This window comes from Anolis sagrei, chromosome 2 (genome assembly GCF_037176765.1).
Source record: "Anolis sagrei isolate rAnoSag1 chromosome 2, rAnoSag1.mat, whole genome shotgun sequence".
Taxonomy (NCBI): Eukaryota; Metazoa; Chordata; class Lepidosauria; order Squamata; family Dactyloidae; genus Anolis; species Anolis sagrei.
Window position 1 is genome coordinate 11,671,716 of NC_090022.1, and position 22,470 is coordinate 11,694,185.

A 22,470-nucleotide genomic window follows, 5' to 3' on the forward strand; every position below is an offset into this window, starting at 1 on the left:
ATTTAAAGTGTGGTCCAAGAGCATTCATTCCATACAGTAAATGCAGTAAATACAGAGAAGGGTATGGACCTTGGGAAACTTTAAGTCCCAGGACTGCAAAGCATGGAGACATAGCATAATAATAATAATAATAATAATAATAATAATAATAATAATAATCCTTCTCTTCTAGCTTTCCCATGCAGCACAAGGCACAGAAATATCATGGAAGGAAGGGAAGGGAAGGACCAGAAAGGGTATTTAAAAAAAGAAAAGATTTTTTTCTGGCAAAGGAAAAACTCGGTGAGCAAAAGGTAAAGCTTTCCCTAACAAGGGTACTTTTGGCTCCTTCCACAGTTTCTTCTCCCACAAATTGAGGAAATGTTTCATTGTAAACCTGGGAGCAATGGATGCCATCACATGACAGAACTGGTCAAACATACAGATCATTACCAAAAGTCGACTTCTCCACCACCTCCTGCAACGTTTGAAAAGAATGCTGGCCCCCCTGCTTAAATTATGCAAAGAATGTTCTATCCTACACTTGAACCCAACGTAATGTGATGAGCACAGTGTCTTAGCACATTTTAAGTGTAGCACTCAGTGGAATTTGGTAAATGTGATGAAGTGGCAAGGCCTTGTCCTTTTAGTAACCCTTTTCCTTACCTCAATTGGTTCCACTCCACCGCAATTTGAAGGAAGCGACTGGGGATTTAATGGTGTTGTTTCAGCCCCTGCAGGACAGACAAAAGTGAGGGGAAGGTGATCACACAGGCTTGTTTTAGAGCAGGGGTTCCCAACCTTTTTTGAGCAGGGACCACTTGACCAACATTAGTTCCAAATGGGTTCCGAATCGGTTTTTGGTCAATTTTAGATTCAGTTTGGTTATTTAGGGTGCTAATTCAGAAAATTCAATAGGATAAACCACATCAGCTCTAGTTTCTGATACTGAACGTATGCCATCCAGTAGTCGCCATCTACTGTAGTCACCCACAGAAAATCATATTTAATAAGCCTCAGCACTATAAGAGGGTGACCAAGTTGCTCTTGTTGCAACGATGTAGTAACAGTGAGCCCACGGACCAAATTTTAGTTCTTGCAGACCACTGGTGGTTCATGGACCACAGGTTGGGAACGACTGTTTTAGAGGCTATAATAACAATCCTAAAAAGAAATCCACAAATAAGCAACCTGCTCTAAAGATAGTAGCACTTTACAACCCAGAAAAATCTATAGGGCATTTAGGCAAGTGCTTAGGGGGCTGGGCTGGAGGTTGGGACATTTCAGTTCTAGTTTCCACTGAGAAATGAAATTCACTGGGGGACACTTGATAACTGGGTTGTTGTAGGTTTCTTGGGCTATATGACCATGTTCTAGTAGCATTCTCTCCTGATGTTTCGCCTGCAACTATGGCAGGCATCTTCAGAGGTTGTGACATAACTCCTTTCCTTTAACCCACTGATTATTATTATTATTATTATTATTATTATTATTATTATTAAATTTATGCCCCGCTTTATCTCCCCAAAGGGGACTCAGTAAACAAGTTAAAGGTAAAGGTTTTCCCCTGACATTAAGTCTAGTTGTGCCCGACTCTGGGGGGTGGTGCTCAACTCCATTTCTTAGCCAAAGAGCTGGCATTCTCCATAGACACCTCCAAGTGCGTTTGTGTTTATTGTAATTTCATATTGTTGTATATTCATATGATCTTTGTAATTATGATGTTGTTTATTGTTTGCGTTTCCGGTTTGCGTTCGGTCGTTCTTTATTGTAATTGTTGTTCGGACTTGGCCCCATGTAAGCCGCTCCAAGTCCCCATCGGGGAAGATGGGGCGGGGTACAAATAAAGTTTATTATTATTATTATAAGGTCATATGGCCAGCATGACTGCATGGAGCGCCGTTACCTTCCCACTAAGACGGTACCTATTGATCTACTCACATTTGCATGTTTTCAAACTGCTAGGTTGGCAATTTGTAATTGTTGTTCGGGCTTGTGTATTAGCAGAATAAGTAGAAGTTTTACCACAGTATTTAAACCAAGGTATATCCTGCTGTATAATAAAATGCCACTCAGGCTTGTAAAACAAATAACAGTATCTTTACTTTAGTTCAAAGGCTCAACCAGCTCCCCAGATTCGAACCACCAAACTTTCGGTCAGCAAGTTCAGCAGCTCAGCAGTTTAACCCGCTGCACCACCGGGGGCTCCAGCAGAGCAAAGATAACACTAATGAAGAACACCATTGGATGAGTTCCATACTTTCAGATGCAGGTGTAAAATACAAAGATGAATATGTCAGAGAGGGTTAGTCCTTACCCTGCAAGACGGCAGCCCTGTCTCTCTCCTGCTTGAGTTCCCTCCATTGAGGGCTCTGGGTTATCTCTGATGACGATTCCTCTGACACAGGGAGATCCAACTGAACTTCCATATAGAAATCTTTGACCTGAAAGAGCAAGGAGAAGTAGGAACTAAGATATATATGTGAGGGTTGGTAAATGTGTATAAGCAGAATAAGTAGAAGCTTTACCACAGCATTTAAACCAAGGTATATCCTGCTGTATAATAAAATGTCACTCAGGCTTGTAAAACAAGAAACAGTACCTTTACTTTAGTTCAAAGGTTCAAACAAGGTAACAATGAATACATCAGTCACAGAGTAATAAAATAGCTTTTAAATATGCCTCATGCCATAAAATGATCAGTCCTTAAGATAGTTGTCAGCCAGCAATTTCTTCACTGTCCAAAGTGAGAACAAATGGCAGAATGGCAGTTAGAATCGTTGGCCTCAGCAGTGAGCCAGAGGCAGCAGCCAATCAGAAGCCTGGCCCCTGGTACACTCAGCCAATCGGCTGCTGAGGCCAACGGTTCTAACTGTCATTCTACCATTTGTTCTCTCTTTGGACAGTGAAGAAAAATTGCTGGCTGCCAATCTTTTGGTCAACAAGTTCAGCAGCTCAGCGGTTTAACCCACTGAGCCACTGGAGGCTCCTTTATATAATTTTTACTTTATTGTATTGTACTGTGTATTTATTTTATGCTTTGTCTTAGCACATTGTAAGCTGCCCCTAGTCCCTGCGGGGAGATAAAGGTATTATTATTATTATTATTATTATTATTATTATTATTATTATTTGAAACACAACAAGATGAGTCCACAGCAGACAAGATCACTCTGCTGACTGTTGTATTGGATCACACGTCGGACACTTCCCAAGAGTCTAGGACTGTGTGATGTATCAGCAAATAATGCATGCATATCCCAGTAAGGTGGCCTTCTATCTTGACATTCGTTTCAATTTACTCGTTTCCAGTAATCATAAATTATCCTTTCCTTCCTTTCCAGATCCGAATAGGGTGGCCTTTTGCAGCTGCCAGGTGGTAATTTTGTCAGTGCCGATTGTGTTTAAGTGCAGGCCAAGGTCTTTAGGCACTGCACCCAGTGTGCCGATCACCACTGGGACCACCTTGACTGGCTTGTGCCAGAGTTTTTGCAGTTCGATCTTTAAATCCTCATATCGTGTCAGCTTTTCCAGTTGTTTCTCTTCAATCCTGCTGTCACCTGGGATTGCAACATCGACAATCCATACTTTGTATTATTATTATTATTATTATTATTATTATTATTATTATTATTGAATAATCATTTAAAGAGGTTTCTGAGATGGCTATTCCTCTTTGAAACATGGTCCATGCTCCTCATATCAGAGCAACAGAGTTGGCAACGGATATTCAGGTGGCAGCAATAGGAGCAGATAAACTGGGGAATGGGGCAGAGGGTCCATAATTTGCTTATTTCCATTCACTGGATGCCATCCTGGAAGAAAGGCAGGGTATAGAGTACATCCAATCAATGAAGTTAGTTCAGTTTTGGAGACAGAAAAAGGCAATGCTCTCACCTGTCCTTCCAGCTTCTTGTCCTCTGCCTGACTCAGGAGGAACCCTTCCGCCAAGGCCACCGCCTGGGAACAGGTGTCTGCCCCACATTCCCTAATCCAGGATGCCATACCTGGGGGCAGGATGCTTAGGAACTGCTCCAGGATCACCAGGTCCACCATTTGCTGTTTACTCCGTTCTTTTGGCTTCAGCCACTGTTGGCACAGAGCATGGAGGCCCCTGCAGATCTCTTGAGGACCCTTGCCCACCTGATAGGGGAACTGCCTGAATCTCTGACGCTGGATGTCCGAGCTGGCCATGTCCACACTCTGGAATATCTCCGTAGTTCTTTCACATACTGTCCCACTGCCTTCAGTGGTCATGGCATCGGAGCCTCCTCCTGCTTCACATCTGGCTGAGCCAGGGTCGTCCATCTTTCGAAATAGACTATGGGATGCAAAGTACTCGTCCGTCCTCTTCTGTCTCAGAGCAAATAACTCCAGCATAGGGTGTACTCCAAAACTCTGCAAAACAAAGACGTTTCCGAATTAGGGATTGACGACAACAAATTGTGGTAGATTTCAGCAAACAACTAAAGGAAAGGCAGATGAATGAGCAAAATGGAGTGGAGAGTTGGCATGAAGCAAGAAGGTTCTTGGACTACATGGTCTTTAGAGGCCCCTTCCTACTCTATTATTAATATTATTATTAATATTACTATTAAAATTATGAAGGCTGGATGGCCATCTTTTGGGAGTGCTTTGATTGTGCTTTCCCTGTATGAAGGCAGAATGAAGGGGGTTGGACTAGATGTCCTTTAGAGGTCCCTTCCCACTCTATTATTAATACTAATATTATTATGAATGCTGGATTGGCCATCTTTTAGGGTTGCTTTGATTGTGCTTTTCCTGCATGAAGGCAGAATGAAGGGGGTTGGACTAGATGGTCTTTAGAGGTCCCTTCCCACTCTATTATTATTATTTATTTATTTATTATTATTATTATTATTATTAAGAAGGCTGGATGGCCATCTGTTGAAGGCGTTTTGATTGTGCTTTCCCTGCATGAAGGCAGAATGAAGGGGGTTGGACTAGATGGCCTTTAAAGGTCCCTTCCAACTCTATTATTATTATATTATTATTATTATTATTATTATTATTATTAAGAAGGCTGGATGGCCATCTGTTGAAGGCGCTTTGATTGTGCTTTCCCTGCATGAAGGCAGAATGAAGGGGGTTGGACTAGATGGTCTTTAAAGGTCCCTTGCAATTCTGTGATTAATATTAATATTAATATTAATAAGGCTGGATTGCCATCTGTTGGGGGTACTTTGATTGTGCCATTTAGTCCAAGAAGGTCCTTAGACTAAATGGCCTTTAGAAGTCCCTTCCAACTCTTCTATTATTATTAATATTAATATTAATAATAACAATAACAATAACAATATTAATATTATTAAGGCTGGATGGCCATCTGTCAGGGATGCTTTGATTGTGCATTACTTGCATAAAGGCAGAAGGTCCTTGGACTAGATGGCCTTTAGAAGTCCCTTCCAACTCTTCTAGTAATATTAATATTAATATTATTAAGGCCGGGTGGCCATCTGTCCAGGGTGCTTTGATTGTGCTTTCCCTGCATGAAGGCAGAATGAAGATGGTTGGACCAGATGGCCTTTAGAGATCTCTTCCAACTCTAGCATTCTATGAAAGGAGTCTTAGTTGACCTCCGAGCTGAACACAAGTCAGCAGTGTGACGCTGCAGCTGAAAAGGCCAATGTCATTCTAGGCTGCGTCAACAGGAGAAGCCTGAGAGAAGGCGAAAGGGAACTGATATGACACTTTTCCCCGGCTATTTTTTCAATTGCTTTCAGTGATAATTATTTAATACCATTGTTTATTTTAACATATTGTGCAATGTTTAGTATTGGCTTTTGTTTCAATTTTTTATGATTTTTTTGTTTACATAGGCATTGTCTGTTACTACTGTATGTTGGAAGCCGCCCTGAGTCCAAATGGGGAGATAGGGTGGGGTACAAATAAATTTTATTATTATTATTATTATTATTATTATTATTATTATTATTAGATACACAACAAGATTAGTACACAACAAACAAGATCACTATGCTGGCTTTTGTATTTGATCACACGTCGGACACTTCCCAAGTGTCTAGGACTGTGTGATATATCGATGAATAATGCGTGCAGATCCGAATAGGGTGGCCTTTTGCAGCTGACAGATGGTAATTTTGGCAGCGCTGACTGTTGTTAAGTGCAGGCCAAGGTCTTTAGGCGCTGCACCCAGTGTGCCGATCACCTCTGGCAACACCTTGACTGGCTTGTGCCAGAGTATTATTATTATTATTTGTTTCAATTTACTTGACTCTAGTAAATATAAATTATCCATCTCAGACATGGGCCAACTTTGGCCCTCCAGGTATTTTGGACTCCAACTCCCACAATTCCTAACAGCCTACCGGCTGTTAGGAATTGTGGGAGTTGGAGTCCAAAACACCTGGAGGGCCAAAGTTGGCCCCTGCCAGCTCCAGTGTGTCAAAGGCCTCCTTTCACACCTATGCATCCTGAACCCATTCATAAGGGGAAACCAATACAAAGGGGAACCTCACCCACTGCAAGGGCCTTTCTGCAAAAGGATGCAAGCCTATGGAGAAGGGACTCACCTGGGCCTGGAGGAGAGGAAGGCAGGCCAGGCACCAGTGGGGAAGGAAGCGGGTGGGCTCCTTGGCTCTGGAGGACTGGCCTCCTCCCTTACAGGCTTCCTGCCTTCTCTAGCAATCCCACTCCCTCCCCTTAACCCTTCCTAGACTGAGCTAAGCGTGTATCTATAGCGCAAGCATGTGCAAGCATCTCCGGCTCTGAGCATGACCTGGGGAGGAATCCCACTGGAGCATTGCAACACACCCAGATACCTGGACTGTGCTCTGACTTATAAGAAAAACACAATGTTTACCAAAACTTGGCATTATACTCAATGTCCTTTGACCACTATTTGGCCACTTGGAATGCCTCTGGTGTTGCTTTAAGTACGTCCTCCATTGTGCTTGTGGCAGGGCTCAGACCACATTGTAGTAAGTGGTCTGTAGTTTGCTCTTTTCCACACTCCACATGTTACAAACTCCACTCTCTGGCCCCATTTCTTGAGGTTGGCTCTGCATCTCGTGGTGCCAGCACGCAGTCTGTTCAGCGCCTTCCAAGTTGGGTATCAGGCACTGATTGAGGTTCTGGGTTTTAGCCTGCCACTTTTGGACTCTCACTTGCTGAGGTGTTCCTGCAAGTATCTCTGTAGGTCTTAGGAAGGTGTTTCTTGATTTAAAGTATTGGCATGCTGGCTGATATCCGAAAAGGGGATGGGCCAAAGATGTCAATGCCTTGATCCTTTACAGTGTTTACAGCCTCTTTTCCCTCCTCTACCACTCCTACTACCAGTTGCAGCATTGGCAAAGGACTCTACTACAACAGTTGTTCCAGTGTGCCTTCCCAGAATAAGGGACCCTAAGCAACATGTCCCTAATCGCACTTTACTAATAATCTAGGATTGTCTGCTCGCTCCATTTCTCTCCAAATACCCATCCTAGTTATATGTCACCTTGTCATGGCCAGTATTTTAAAATTTTAATTATTACATTTGGCGCTGCCATAGGTTTTTAATGCGTCGTGATGTTACTGTTATTGTTTGAAAGGGTTAACAGAACTTAGAAATGCTGAAATGTTGAAATGCAAACCTAAAGAGAGGCTTGTCCCTTTCCTCTGGCCTGCAGAAGACCAAAAGCTAAGGGGAGATAATGTATCTGGAAGACACAAGATGCTCTATTGTCAAGTACGCCCAGGGAGTACCCAGGGTGGGTTAACACCCAAAATGCTTATCTGTAACAATAATGTGTGTGTTTACGTAGTTTGTAGAGGGTTATCAGTGAGAGACACTGAAGTGGCAAAATATGAGAAAAACATGTTTTTGAATGGTTGATCCGATAAGAGAGGTGTGTGCCCATGACACAGCGAAAAGACATGTATATAAGGAGACTGAAAGATCCAAATGTTAGAGACAGCTTTCTTTGAAGACACTGGTCTGTCTTTGCTGTTTCTCCCTGTGTGGCCACACTTGAAATAAAGAGATTTTGGCTTCACCTACGGAGACTGCTTGCCTTCTGTCGCCCGCCTTGGGGTGCCCAACTAAAGGGGTACCCTTCAGTTTATTGCTTTGTTCATGAGTTATTTATTGTCTGTATTGCTGTGTTGTTTTTACTGATGTATTTGGCCTCGGCCTCTTGTAAGCCGCACCAAGTCTTCCGGGAGATGGTAGTGGGGTATAAATAAAGGATTATTATTATTATTATTATTATTATTATTATTATTATTATTGTTCCCTCACTTATCCCAGGGGTTACGTTCCAGGACCACCCGTGATAAGTGAAAAACCAAAGAGTTGGAAGAGACCTCATGGACCATCCAGTCCAACCCCATTCTGCCAAGAAGCAGGAACCTTGCATTCAAAACACCCCCGACAGATGGCCACCCAGCCTCTGTTTAAAAGCTTCCAAAGAAGGAGCCTCCACCGCACTCTGGGTCAGAGAGTTCCACTGCTGAACAGCTCTCACAGTCAGGAAGTTCTTCCTCATGTTCAGATGGAATCTCCTCTCTTGTAGTTTGAAGCCATTGTTCCGTGTCCTAGTCTCCAAGGAAGCAGAAAACAAGCTTGCTCCCTCCTCCATGTGGCTTCCTCTCACATATTTACCGGGCGCCCTCCTACCGGCCATTCTGCTTGCCGGGGGCTTCTTTTTTGACCAAGGTCGGCTTACCCACTTTACCCCAGCAGCCTTTGCAGCACTGCCCTGGGCTTCCGCAGGGCTCCATGGCTGCTGGAGCGAGGTGGGGAAAGGCAGCAGGCTCCACTCCTGGATCAACAGCAGGGATTGCAACATCAGCGATCCATACTTTGTTTTTTAATACGATTGCGAGGTAGGAGTATTGTGCTCCATTACTCTTATCTGTCTGAATTCGTGTTCCAGAGTAGTTTGACTTATTATTAGTAGTAGTTTGAGTAGTTTGACTTATTATTATTATTTTACTGACACAAAACACAGTATTTCACAGCAAACGAGATAGATATGCTGGATTTCGTATCACAAAATCACAAGTCGAACACTTCCCAAACATCTAGGACGGTGTGATGTATTATTGTTATCATTATTGTTATTATTGTTGAGTTGCTGTGAGTTTTCTGGGCAAGTGTGGCCATGTTCCAGAAGCATTCTCTCCTGACATTTCGGTCACTTCTATGTCAGGCATCATAGTTTGTGCGGTCTGTTGGAAACTAGGCAGATGAGGTTTATATATCTGTAGAATGTCCAGGGTGGGAGAAAGAACTCTTGTCTGCTTGCTTACTTACTTACTTACTTACTTACTCGTTGGACGAGTAAGATGGTCTTCCATTATGGATTTCCCTGTGGGTCCGTATGTGGCTGTGGAGCCCTATTCTTGCTCTGCATCTTCTTCCGCAGTGAGGGCATTGATTTCCAGGTGAAAGGCGGTCCCGGTCGGGGTTGGCTTGACGCGCCTTCCTCCTGGCACGTTTCTCTCTTTCACCCTCCACTCGTGCCTCCTCAAATTCTGCAGCACTGCTGGTCACAGCTGTCCTCCAGCTGGAGCGCTCAAGGGCCAGGGCTTCCCAGTTCTCAGTGTCTATGCCAGAGTTTTTAAGGTTGGCTTTGAGCCCATCTTTAAATCTCTTTTCCTGTCCACCAACGTTCCGTTTTCCGTTCATAAGTTCGGAGTAGAGCAACTGCTTTGGGAGACGGTTGTCAGACATGGCCGGCCCAGCGGAGTTGATGTTGGAGGACCATCGCTTCAATGCTGGTGGTCTTTGCTTCTTCCAGCACGCTGACGTTTGTCCGCTTGTCTTCCCAAGAGATTTGCAGGATTTTCTGGAGGCAGCGCTGATGGAATCGTTCCAGGAGTTGCATGTGACGTCTGTAGACAGTCCACGTCTCACAGGCGTATAGCAGGGTTGGGAGGACAACAGCTTTATAGACAAGCACCTTGGTCTCCCTACGGATGTCCCGGTCCTCAAACACTCTCTGCTTCATTCTGGAAAATGCTGCACTTGCAGAGCTCAGGCGGTGTTGTATTTCGGCGTCGATGTTGACTTTGGTGGACAGGTGGCTGCCAAGGTAGCGGAAATGGTCCACATTTTCTAATGTTACACCATTAAGCTGTATTACTGGCATTGGAGAGGGGTTGGCTGGTGATTGCTGGAACAGCACCTTGATTTTCTCCATGTTCAGTGACAGGCCGAGCTTCTCGTATGCTTCTGCGAAGGTGTTTCGAGTGGCTTGTAGATGAGACAAGTGTGAATGTTGCAATTGGCCACCTGGATAAGAATTAAATGGTCTTGCAGCTTCAAAGCTGGCTGATTCCTGTTTGGGGGTCCTTTATTTGGAGGTGTTAGCTGGCCCTGACTGTTTCATGTCAGGAATACCCCTATTTTTTGGGTATTGCTCTTTATTTACTGTCCTGATGTTAAGAGTTTTTTAAAATACTGCTAGCCAGGTTTTGTTCATTTTCATGGTTTCCTCCTTTCTGTTGAAATTGTCCACATGCTTCTTGTGGATTTCAGTGGCTTCTCTGTGTAGCCTGACATGGTGGTTGTTGGAGTGGCCCAGAATTTCTGTGTTCTCAAATAATATGCTGTGTCCAGGTTGGTTCATCAGGTGCTCTGCTATGGCTGACTTCCCTGGTTGTGTTAAGTCTGCAGTGCTTTTCTTGTAGAGAGATTTTGTTGGTTTTCATGGTTTCTCCTTTCCTGTTCAAATTGTTCACATGCTTGTGGATTTCAACTCCAGACTCCTGGGCAGAGACCACGATAGTCCTCATACTTCAACAAGTTAGGTTAAAGGTAAAGGTTTTCCCCTGAGATTAAGTCCAGTTGTGTCCGACTCTGGGCATTGGTTCTCATCTCCATTTCTAAGCCGAAGGGCCAGCGTTGTCCATAGACACCTCCAAGGTCATGTGGCCGGCATGACTGCATGGAACACCGTTACCTTCCGGCTGGAGCGGTACCTATTGATCTACTCACATTTGCATGTTTTCGAATTGCTAGGTTGGCAGAAGCTGGGGCTAATAATGGGAGCTCACCCTGCTCTCCGGATTCGAACCTGCGACCTTTTGGCCAGCAAGTTCAACAAGTTAGAGATATGGAACAAGTGAAGAATTTCAGACCAATTTCATTAGTGAATTGCTATTACTAGTTATTGGCAGAAATATAATCAAATAGGCTGAAACAAATCTTAGCGAAAACGATTCATGGAGGCCAAGGCCCCTTACGCACATTTTCTGCTTTGAACTGGAATATATAACAGTGTGGACTCAGATAACCCATGTCAAAGCAGATATCATGGGATTTTCTGCCTTGATATTCTGGGTTATTTGACTGTGTGGAAGGGCCATATAACCCAGGGAGATGATGATGATGATGATTTACTGAATTTATACCCCGCTCTTCTCAACCCCGAAGGGGACTCAGAGCGGCTTACAGATTATGGCAACATTCAATGCCTCATCATACAACAAATAATAAATATATCAAATTATAAAACACCAGGTTTTAGATATAAACATGAAAATAAAGTCTGCCTTCTTCAAAAGGCGATCTATGGGCTACGGCAGTCCGTACGGTGCTGGAACCTTTGTGTACACGAGGAACGATGTCGTCTAGGATTTAAAAGGAGTATTGCTGATGCGTGTGTCTATACGAGGGGGACTAATGATGATTGGATTGGTATTCTATTGTACGTAGATGATGTATGTGTGATTGCTAAGAATTTTAACAGAATTGCCAAAGTGCAAAAAGAACTGGAAAACAAATTTAAAATAAAAGACCTGGGTAATCGGAAAAATTGTGTAGAAATAGAAGTGGATAGGAGGGAAGATGGAAAAAAAATTCTGAGTCAAAAGGCAAAAATAAAACAGTTGATTGAGAAATGTGGTCTTACAGATGCCAAAGCTATATCTACTCCCATGATAGTAGAATATGTAAATCAGGAATCCCAAAAGTTGTTTGGAAGGTCTGACATTTACCATTCTGTAATTGGAAGTTTGATGTATATTGCCAATCATACCAGACCTGACATTAGTTATGCTGTGGGATGACTCAGCAGAAGAGTGGCCAAACCCAGGGATATTGATTGGGTTGCATTAAAAAAAAATCAGATATCTGAAGGGTACAATCGATCATTGTTTAGTATTTGGGAACAGTGATGAAAATATTGATTGTTTTTCTGATAGCTCATTTGCCACTGAACAAGAGTGTAAATCTGTCTCGGGTATAATTATAAGATTCGCTGGCAATATGTTAGTGTGGCAGTCCCGCAAGCAAAATTGTGTAGCTCCAAGTACAACTGAGTCAGAATATGTTGCTCTGAATGAAACCATAAATGAACTTCAGTGGCTGCAGCAATTGATTTTGGATGTAGGAGAACAACGCAAAACTCCTATCGTTATAAAAGAGGATTCACAAGCATGCATTGCCATGACAGAAACTGAAAACCTAAAAAACAGAACCAAATATATAGGAGTTAAATATCATATGGTTAAACAAATGATTGATCAGAATGTGATTAAACTGGAATACTGTCCCACTGAGTCCAATGTAGCAGACATCCTGACAAAGCCTTTGCCAACTTCCAAACACGTCGAGTTAAGAGAACAAATGAATGTTATTCTTAGAAGTTAAGTTGCTGTAGTAGTTAAAACAATGTGTACATAGAAAATTACATTTAAAGAGAAGGAATTGTCAATGTGAGTTTTCATGTATGATGTATGTTTAAATGTAATTTCATGTAGTAGAAATGTAGTTGTAGTAAGATTGTATTGCCAAGATGTATGTTTACACAAGAGGCTGTGAGAATGTTACTCTGAGATTCTAGCTGTGTGAGTTTTGAGGGAGTAGCTATGAGATAGCTAGCCAGCTGCAGATTTATGTTCGTTTCTCACTTTCTTTGTCCTGTGTACTTCATGCCTGCTTGCTTATGATGATGGTTGTGTTTAGAACTGCTTAAGTAAAATTGAACCAGCTTTTTACCGGATGACTCCAGAGTCCATTTCTCTGAGTTTTTACAAAACTTCTGCTGACGCTAATAAAAAACACCTCTAGGGCCAAAGCTAGCTCAGTGCCTACTATAGTAAGAGAAAGGTGTTGCACAGCAAGCGGATTCTAGTCAACGTCCCATGAAAAAGACACACAGGGGAGAGGAAAACTGAATAGAAAAATCTTTACTCTTAATAGCAGAGTTGAAACATAAACTTGCAGTGTTGCATACAAAAATCCAACAGGTTTTTCTTCAACACACACACACACACACACGGTCCTGCTACGACTTACTGTAACAAAAGGCAGGCTTAGTGAAACACTTTTCAGACTCTAAACATATCAATGGTTTCTCATTGCTATGAATTTTTAGTGTCCCGTAAGACCTTCAACTGCTTCTGCCTTGTGTGAGTTGCTTGATAATGACCGAGACATGCCTTCCGACTGAAACCTTTCCCACACTCCTGGCATTTAAATGGCTTCTCCCCAGTGTGAGTTACTTGATGCTGAGTTAAGTCTGCCTTCAGACTGAAACCTTTCCCACACTCCAGACACAGAAATGGCTTCTCCCCACTGTGAATTGTTTCATGGTAAGTCAGATCTATCTTCCGAAAAAAAAATTTCCCACACTCCAGGTATTTGAATGGTTTCTCCCCAGTGTGAATGGCTTGATGTCGAGTAAAGTATACCTTCTGAATAAAACCTTTTCCACACTCCGTGCATTGGAATGGTTTCTCCCTAGTGTGACGTGCTTGATGATAGGTGAGGTGTGCCTTCTGAATAAAGCCTTTTCCACAGTCTGGACATTTGAATGGTTTCTCCCCAGTGTGAATGACTTGATGATGGGTGAGGGATTTCTTCCAAGTTGAAACTATTTCCACACTCAAAGCATTTGAATGGTTTCTCCCTAGTGTGAAATGCTTGACGCCAGGTGAGGTCTGCCTTCTGAATAAAGCCTTTTCGACACTCTGGGCATTTGAATGGTTTCTCCCCTGTGTGAGTTGCTTGATGCCGAGTGAGGTCTCTCTTCCGAATAAAGCCTTTTCCACACTCTGGGCATTTGAATGGTTTCTCCCCAGTGTGAATTTCTTGATGCCGAGTGAGGTCTCTCTTCCGAATAAAGCTTTTTCCATACTCCGGGCATTTGAATGGATTCTCCCCAGTGTGAATGGCTTGATGCAGAGTGAGGCATGACTTCAGAATAAAGCCTTTTCCACACTCTGGGCATTTGAATGGTTTATTCCCAGTGTGAGTTGCTTGATGCCGAGTGAGGTCTGCCTTCCGAATAAAGCCTTTTCTACACTCTGGGCATTTGAATGGTTTCTCCCCAGTGTGAATGGCTTCATGCAGAGTGAGGCGTGACTTCAGAATAAAGCCTTTTCCACACTCTGGGCATTTGAAGGGTTTCTCCCCAGTGTGAATGGCTTCATGCAGAGTGAGGCGTGACTTCAGAATAAAGCCTTTTCCACACTCTGGGCATTTGAATGGTTTCTCCCCAGTGTGAATTTCTTGATGCCGAGTGAGGTGTGACTTCCGAACAAAGCCTTTTCCACACTCTGGGCATTTGAATGGTTTCTCCCCAGTGTGAGTTGCTTGATGCCGAGTGAGGTCTGCCTTCTGAATAAAGCCTTTTCCACACTCTGGGCATTTGAATGGTTTCTCCCCCGTGTGAATTGCTTGATGCCGAGTGAGGTCTGCCTTCTGAATAAAGCCTTTTCCACACTCTGGGCATTTGAATGGTTTCTCCCCCATGTGAATTGCTTGATGCCGAGTGAGGTCTGCCTTCTGAATAAAGCCTTTTCCACACTCCGGGCATTTGAATGGTTTCTCCCCAGTGTGAATTGCTTGATGCCGAGTGAGGTGTGACTTCCGAACAAAGCCTTTTCCACACTCTGGGCATTTGAATGGTTTCTCCCCAGTGTGAATTGCTTGATGCCGAGTGAGGTGTGACTTCTGAATAAAGCCTTTTCCACACTCTGGGCATTTGAATGGTTTCTCCCCAGTGTGAGTTGCTTGATGCTGAGTGAGGTTTCTCTTCTGAATAAAGCCTTTTCCACACTCCGGGCATTTGAATGGTTTCTCCCCCGTGTGATTTGCTTGATGCCGAGTGAGGTCTGCCTTCTGAATAAAGCCTTTTCCACACTCCAGGCATTTGAATGGATTGTCCTCAGTGTGAGTTGCTTGATGCCGAGTGAGGTGTGACTTCCAAATAAATTCTTTTCTACACTTCGGGCATTTGAATAGTTTCCTCCCGGCGTGAGTTGTTTGATGACAAAGGAGGAAAGTCTTCGAAATGAAACCCTTTCGGCATATCCAACAATGAAATGGTTTCTTCCTTGTGTGATCTGATTGGTAACGGGAGAGGAAGGCCTTTTGACTGAATCTTTTTTTCCCCTCCAAACACTTTGATGACGAGGAATTGTTTCCACAAGTGCTTCCTGGAAAGAGACATCAGAAGTCAACAAGATTAGAAGAAAAGAATTCTGACTGCTTTAATATCAATATAATATATAAGATAATACAAAGAATTCTGGTTTTATGTGAGCTGACTAAGCACAAGACAGGGGGAGCCTTACCCAGAGAGGACAGGACTTCCAAATTCTCCTCCATCACCTTCTGATGAAGGGCCCTTTGGCCTGGGTCCAACAGAGCCCACTCTTCTTCTGTGAAATCCACAGCCACCTCCTCAAAAGTCACCTGGAGAACAACAAAAATATTGTTTCAGACTGCTCTAAAACTTGAACTTCTTATTGGATGATATCTACAGGCTCTTTGAAGTAACACACTGGATGCAAGCAAAGGGAAAGAACAAGATTTTGTGGGAACCACAGAGTGGTTAAATTGACAGCAGAACACAGCCTGCGCCTTTCTTGGCTTGCTGGAGGGCCTGCCCCCTACCTGATGTACTCCTGCAGATGCTGTTCTGAGTTCCTCTTGAGGAAGAGATGCTCTTATACTTCTACTTGCAGACCCAGTCCTTGTTCCCTCTCCTGGAAGGAAAGAAAAGAGAAGGGAAAGAGAACATTATTACCCATTCTCTCCTTTCTCCTTCAAATTCCTTCTACACATTCCAATGTAACAAACACCATAATGTATACACAGAAAGAATTGGGAAGTCTTGGAACACCGCAATCCTGCAGTTGTGAGGTGCACATCGTCCTTCTCCTTTATAATCAGGCACAAATTAATCAAGCAAATCTGCTCCTGAGCATGGCTTCTTAACGGAAAAATGGGACCTGAGGCAGGAATAACATTGAAAAAAGGAGGATAAGCTCCTCCTTCACCAAAAAGAAGAGCACTTCAGCAAGCTTTTTATTCAAAATCACACATTAAATGCAAGAATGACGTCAAGGTCAGCCTTGGGTTAGTAAAAAGACCCCAACAAAATTTAAAACCTACAGACAACGAGAAGCCTTCTTCCAAAATGACCCTGTGTCAACCTATCCTTTCATAACCCTCCATTTTCTTTCCATTTTTAGTGGTCAACATTTTAAATCTCTACATTTTTCTCATCTGCAATGGGAGCTGATGAGATTCCTACTTTCTCTTAGTTTTCTGGTCATACATGCTCAGAAGCGGGCGCTAGTGTCAACTGAATTTACATTGCCTTGTTGTAGGCAGGCACACACCACGGCAATAGGATGGACTAGGAGAGAATCCTCCTCATTCCCACATGAACCTTTATTGCATTGTTTTCTGCCAATATACTATTTATTTATTTATCATGTCAGGCAACCAAACAGTTGTAGTACATTTTTAACAGAACAAGCAAACAAACATACAAAACACAAAGTTTGCAAGCTTGGTAGTTGATTAAATGTCCTTTGACCAGTATCTGGCCACTTGGAGTGCCTCTGGTGTTGCCGCAAGAAGGTCCTCCATGGTGCATGTGGCAGGGCACAGGTTGCATTGCAGCAGGTGGTCTGTAGTTTTCTCTTCTCCACACTTGTATGTTGTGGATTCCACTTTGTGGCCCCATTTCTTAAGATTGGCTCTGCATCTCGTGGTGCCAGAGCGCAGTCTGTTCAGCGCCTTCCAAGTCGCCCAGTTTTCTGTGTGCCCAGGGGGGAGTCTCTCATCTGGTATCAGCCATTGGTTGAGAGTCTGGGTTTGAGCTTGTCACTTTTGGACTCTTGCTTGCTGAGGTGCTGCAGCGAGTGTCTCTGTAGATCTTAGAAAATAATTTCTTGATTTAAGTCGTTGACGTGCTGGCTGATACCCAAACAGAGGATGGGCCGGAGATGTCACTGTCTTGGTCCTTTCACTATTGGTTGCTACTTCCTGGCGGATGTCAGGTGATGCAATACCAGCTAAACAGTGTAATTTCTCCAGTGGTGTAGGGTGCAGACACCCCGTGATAATGCGGCATGTCTCATTAAAAGCCACATCCACTGTTTTAGTGTGGTGAGATGTGTTCCACACTGGGCATGCATACTCAGCAGCAGAGTAGCATAGCGCAAGGGCAGGTGTCGGGTTGTGATCCCCAGATTGTGCCAGTCTGCTTTCGTATGATATTGTTTCTAGCGCCCACTTTTTGCTTGATATTCAGGCAATGCTTCTTCTAGGTCAGAGCACGGTCCAGAGTGACTCCCAGGTATTTGGGTGTGCTGCAATGCTCCAGTGGGATTCCTTCCCAGGTCATCCTCAGAGCTTGGGGTGCTTGTCTGTTCTTAAGGTGAAAGGCACATGTCTGTTTTTTAGTTGGATTAGGGATCAGCTGGTTTTCCCTGTAGTAGGCAGTAAGAGCACCTAGAGCTTCGGAGAGCTTCTGTTCAACCACACACACACACACAGACACACATACACACACACACTATTATATACAGTATATAACATACTATTATACCCTGATACTAAGAGTTGTATTCCTCCCGTCCTTTTTTTTATCAGTGAAAATGTTTCAAGGGAAAAATCCAGCTACACAGAAGCTAAGAAAGAAAAAGCAGATTTTCTGTTAGGAGACTTTCTTAGCTGAAGTATGCCTACACCATCCCAGGACTGTTTAGGCAGCATGATCTTGTTAACGTGCCATGATTCATACAACCCAGATATATTCAGGCAGACTTGAATGGAGAAGGCCAAGGAGAAAACTTAGGACGGCACTTACTCATTGAGGGAGACTTTCCTTCGCTGTCCTCCATCCTCCACCTTGACTGCTGCCTTTGACTGGATTCAGAAAAACACTGACCTGCCTCAGGGATCCGTTCCAGACACAAATCCTGCAGCAGAAGCAGAAACAAGGGAAGGAAATGAAGGGGAGAATTGGGAAAAGAAAAGGCTTCAGGAGTGGTTGGGGAGTGGGAGGTGGGATATGTCAAACAGTTACATCTTCTGAATGAAGAGGATTGTATTCATTTGCTTCTCATGTTTTTAATAGCTAAAATATAACCTTTCTACAGACTTGAAACAATTACAACACAGAGATAACAGTACAGAATAAGATGACAGATAAGCATATCTCTACCCATGCTTAACTGGAAGCTCTTAGAGAAGCATGTTTCCTTGTGAGGACAAAAGGACAGGAAGGACGGAGCCAATCTAATCTCCCTACCAAAGAGTTGCAGAACCCAAGGAAGCCACTGAGAAGGAGGCTCTGTCCCATCTTCCCAGGAGGTAAGACCATGAGAGGAGCGGCATCTCAGGCTGAGCCCAACGAGGGCAGAGAAAACACTTCTTGGAAAAGCTGAGACCCAAGCCATACGGAGCTGTACAGGAAATGACCAGTGCTATTAATTACCCCATCTCTTTAAAAGCTACCCATGTTTTGTGTATTTCTGGGAAGCGGAATCCCATCATACAGGTTCAGGCTATCCTTGACCTGCCTTTTGACTGATGAGACACAATTATCTCTGGCCTCAGCTTGTTCCAGAATTTTCAGAAAACGTGCCAAGACATATGGATGGCCCTCAAAATGGCCAGAATGAACTGAGCTCACCGTCTCCTCTTCCTGCTTCTTCTCTGCCTGACTCAGGAGGAAGCCTTCTGCCAGGGCCACCGCCTGGGAACTGGTCTCTGCCCCACATTCTCTCACCCAGGACGACATCTCAGAGGGAAGGAGTGCCAGGAACTGCTCAAAGACCACCAAGTCCAACATCTCCGCCTTGGTGCGTCTTTCTGGCTGGAGCCACTGGCGGCAGAGAAGGTGCAGCTGGCTGCAAACCTCCCGAGGTCCCAACGTCTCCCTGTAGCCAAAGTCCCTGAATTGCTGGCGGCATAAATCTGGAGTGAGCACTTCCTCCGGCAGGCTCTTCTGGGTGGCTCTCTCCTCGAATGCTCCTCTAGGCTTGGCTTGAATGAGGGAAGGGCCTTTTCCCAGGCTGGGCTCAGAAGAGTCTTCCCCTCCCATCTTTTCAGTTAAACCTTTCACTGTTGCCAGGATCTCCTGCAAGGCAAAAACATTGGGAAAATTACTGAAGGTAGAAAGAAAGGGGCAGGAAAAGCAAGCAAGATGTTTGATGGGGATAAAAAGAAAATGGGGAAAACAACCCCAGTCCCATTTTAGCATATCTCTGTGGCCATAAATGATGTTGCTTTTCAGTCCTTATACACCACTTACAAGATATTTTGGTGTCCAGAGCAAGCAAACAAGGTTATTTTATTTGTCGTGTCAGGACAACCACTCAAATTATATTACATTTCTAACAGAACAAAGCAAACAAACAGACAAAATACAAAATTTGTGAGTTTGGTAGTTGATTAAATGTCCTTTGACCGGTATCTGGCCACTTGGAGTGCTTCTGGTGTTGCTGCAAGAAGGTCGCATCTACCTATTATGCTTGGGATAAAGTGTAGTTTATACCAGCAGTTCCCAAACGTTTTCGCTCAGATGATTTTTTTGTCCTCCCCATGGAACCTTAACTCTGCCCCTAAGCACTGTGAAGCCACAAAGTTATTCCTTTTTTCATCCACTCCTATTGCATGAGTGTTTTGTATAATGTAGTGGGTTTAGAAATTAAGAGAAAACAATGTATTGTTGAGGGATTTTGTGGCTGGAATCACTGGGCTGCTGTTGTTTTTTTTGGGCTGTATGACCATGTTCTAGAAGAGAAAACATTTTAAATATAGCGACAAACCTTTAGTTTGGTACAGGAAGTTTTTGAATTCACAGCTAAAGTGATGAACGAACCTGTTTCATTTTGTTTGGAGACTGGGCTTCAAGTCCAGCAGCTGAATATAACAACAACAACAAATAATTTCTTCCCATCAGGTGATGCCTTGTTTTTTTGTGAGGGGCTTAACTGCTTCTATAATGTTGAGAGCTGTGCTGGTGGTAGTGTAAACTACCAGTAGGTTCAACCAAGCCAGAGTGGCCTCAACTGAGAAGTTGAACTAAGTGCACCCAACCCAGTTAATTATGGTTAATTATCACCCAAGATAATAAGGAGCGTGGCGAGTGCTTCTCCTGGGCACCCGTCGACAAGTGGGCTACAGGAACCAGGACCCACTGCTGAGCAACCAGGGCATAGGCCTGTAGGGCAACTGGAAGCAAACAACTACAGAAGCAACAGAAATTTTCAGTGTCACAGAACCAAACTGTCATGAACTACTATTATAGATCAGAATCCCAAAAACGTGGATATCAAAAACGGATGTACCCATTATAGAAACTTAAATATCCAGCAAACTACTCCGGGGCTTCCGAATTCAGACTGACAAGTGTTTTGGAGCACAATACTCCTGACCTCACTATAGTGTTAAAAAACCAAGTATGGATCATCGATGTTGCAATCCCAGGCGACAGCAGGATTGAAAAAAAAACCAACAACTGGAAAAGCTGTCACAATATGAGGATTTAAAGATCGAACCGCAAAGACTCTGGCATAAGCCAGTAAAGGTGACCCCAGTAGTGATCGGCACACTGGGTGCAGTGCCTAAAGACTTTGGCCTGCACTTACACAATTGGCGCTTACAAAATTACCATCTGTCAGCTGCAAAAGGCCACCCTACTGGGATCTGCATGCATTATTCACCGATACATCGCATAGTCCTAGACACTTGGGAAGTGTCCGACGTGTGATCCAATACAACAACCAGCATAGTGATCTTGTTTGCTGTGTACTCATCTTGTTGTGTCTCAATTAATAATAACTTTATTTATATCCCACCACCACCTCCCCGAAGGGACTCGGGGTGGCTTACAAAGCACTCCAGGGTGCACATATAACACACAACTGGTAAAAACAGTACAAAACAAGTCTGATAAAATTATAACAACAACCCACCCATCAACACATGTCAAAATCAAAACAATTTTAAAACAACAAGTCCATAAAACTAACTGCCGTCAATTCACAGGTGCCAAGTGTCTGCGTCATATGGGCCCATTCAGCCTACTCAAGATCAAAGGCCTGTCTGAATATCCTGTTTTCAGGTTGGAACGGAAGGACTGAAGGATGGGGGCTAATTTAATCTCTTCTGGGAGGGTGTTTGAGCCGGGGGGCCACCACAGAGAAGGTCCTCTCTCTTGTCCCCACCAACCAAGTTTGAGACGGTTGTGGGCCTGACAGGAGGGGTTCCCCTGTCAATCTCAGAGCCCACACCAGTTCGTAGAAAGAGATGCGGAGTTGAAGATAGGTTGGACACAAAGCGTATGTAATATATAAACCCAAAGTGGCATCCAAATTACTACTAATTCTGCTTATGGTGTAAGCATCACCTGGAAAGCCTGATTCTCTTTGATTGATGGACATGAAGGGCAGAAGAGCTCAGATAATCTTTCTGGCTTCTGACAGCTACATGCCTACCAAACCCTACCCAAAAGTCATTCAGTGGCACAGATTCAGAGGTTGTTTTTAAAAAGGAGAAATACACTGATTTCAGTAAGATCTTCATATGCTGGTAGAAACTTTTTAAAAATAATAATGATTTTTTGCAGAACCCCTGCAATGTTTTTGCGGAACCCATGTGTTCCAAAGATCACAGATTGGGAAGCACTGGTTTACATCACTGCGATCACCATCAAAGGGAAAGAAGTGCAGAGAAGCAGATTCCTGCCAGCATCTGCCACATGAGGCACCGCTTCATTGGCCTGAATTTCGGGCTTTTTCCAGAGGGTCAAAAGCTCAATGCGCTTTGTCCCATCTCTCAGTTTGAAATAAGCCATGCTGAGAGCCAATTGTGTAGAGCAGTTAAGAGTTCTGGGCTGGAGACATCCTCGGACCCCACCAACGATGGAATTGAACCAAACTTGGCATACAGAATTCCCATGACCAACAGAAAATACTGGAAGGGTTAGGTGTGCATTGACCTTGAGTTTTGGAGTTGTACTTAGACCACACTTGGAATATGGGCACCACAATTGAAGGGAGAGATTGACAAGCAGGAATGTGTCCAGAGGAGGGGGACTAAAATGATCAAGGGGCTGAAGAACAAGCCCTATGAGGAGTGGCTTAAGGAGCTGGGCAACTTTAGCCTGCAGAAGAGAAGGCTGAGACGAGACATGATGAGGGCCATGTATAAATATGTGAGAGGAAGTCATAGGGAGGAGGGAGCAAGCTTGTTTTCTGTTGCTCTGG

General features: G+C 43.7%; 1 protein-coding gene and 1 pseudogene across 4 annotated transcripts in view; both read right to left on the bottom strand.

Annotated features, from left to right (window-relative positions):
- LOC132765760 (zinc finger protein 665-like) overlaps positions 1-22,470 on the bottom strand; it is a 255,289-nt gene that overhangs the window by 37,472 nt on the left and 195,347 nt on the right. For 2 of the 4 annotated variants that reach the window (XM_067465167.1, XM_067465164.1), the window contains exons 1-4: positions 6,534-6,630; positions 3,877-4,377; positions 2,297-2,423; positions 646-713 (exon numbers count right to left, since the gene is read on the bottom strand). In XM_067465167.1, the coding sequence (XP_067321268.1) occupies positions 646-713; positions 2,297-2,423; positions 3,877-4,359 (678 nt within the window). In that variant the 5' untranslated portion in view covers positions 4,360-4,377; positions 6,534-6,630. Of the gene's footprint in view, positions 1-645; positions 714-2,296; positions 2,424-3,876; positions 4,378-6,479; positions 6,631-22,470 lie in introns of those variants that run through there. The other 2 variants (XM_067465163.1, XM_067465165.1) reach the window with 2 other exon arrangements.
- Positions 13,159-21,786, bottom strand: LOC137096332 (zinc finger protein 420-like; annotated as a pseudogene).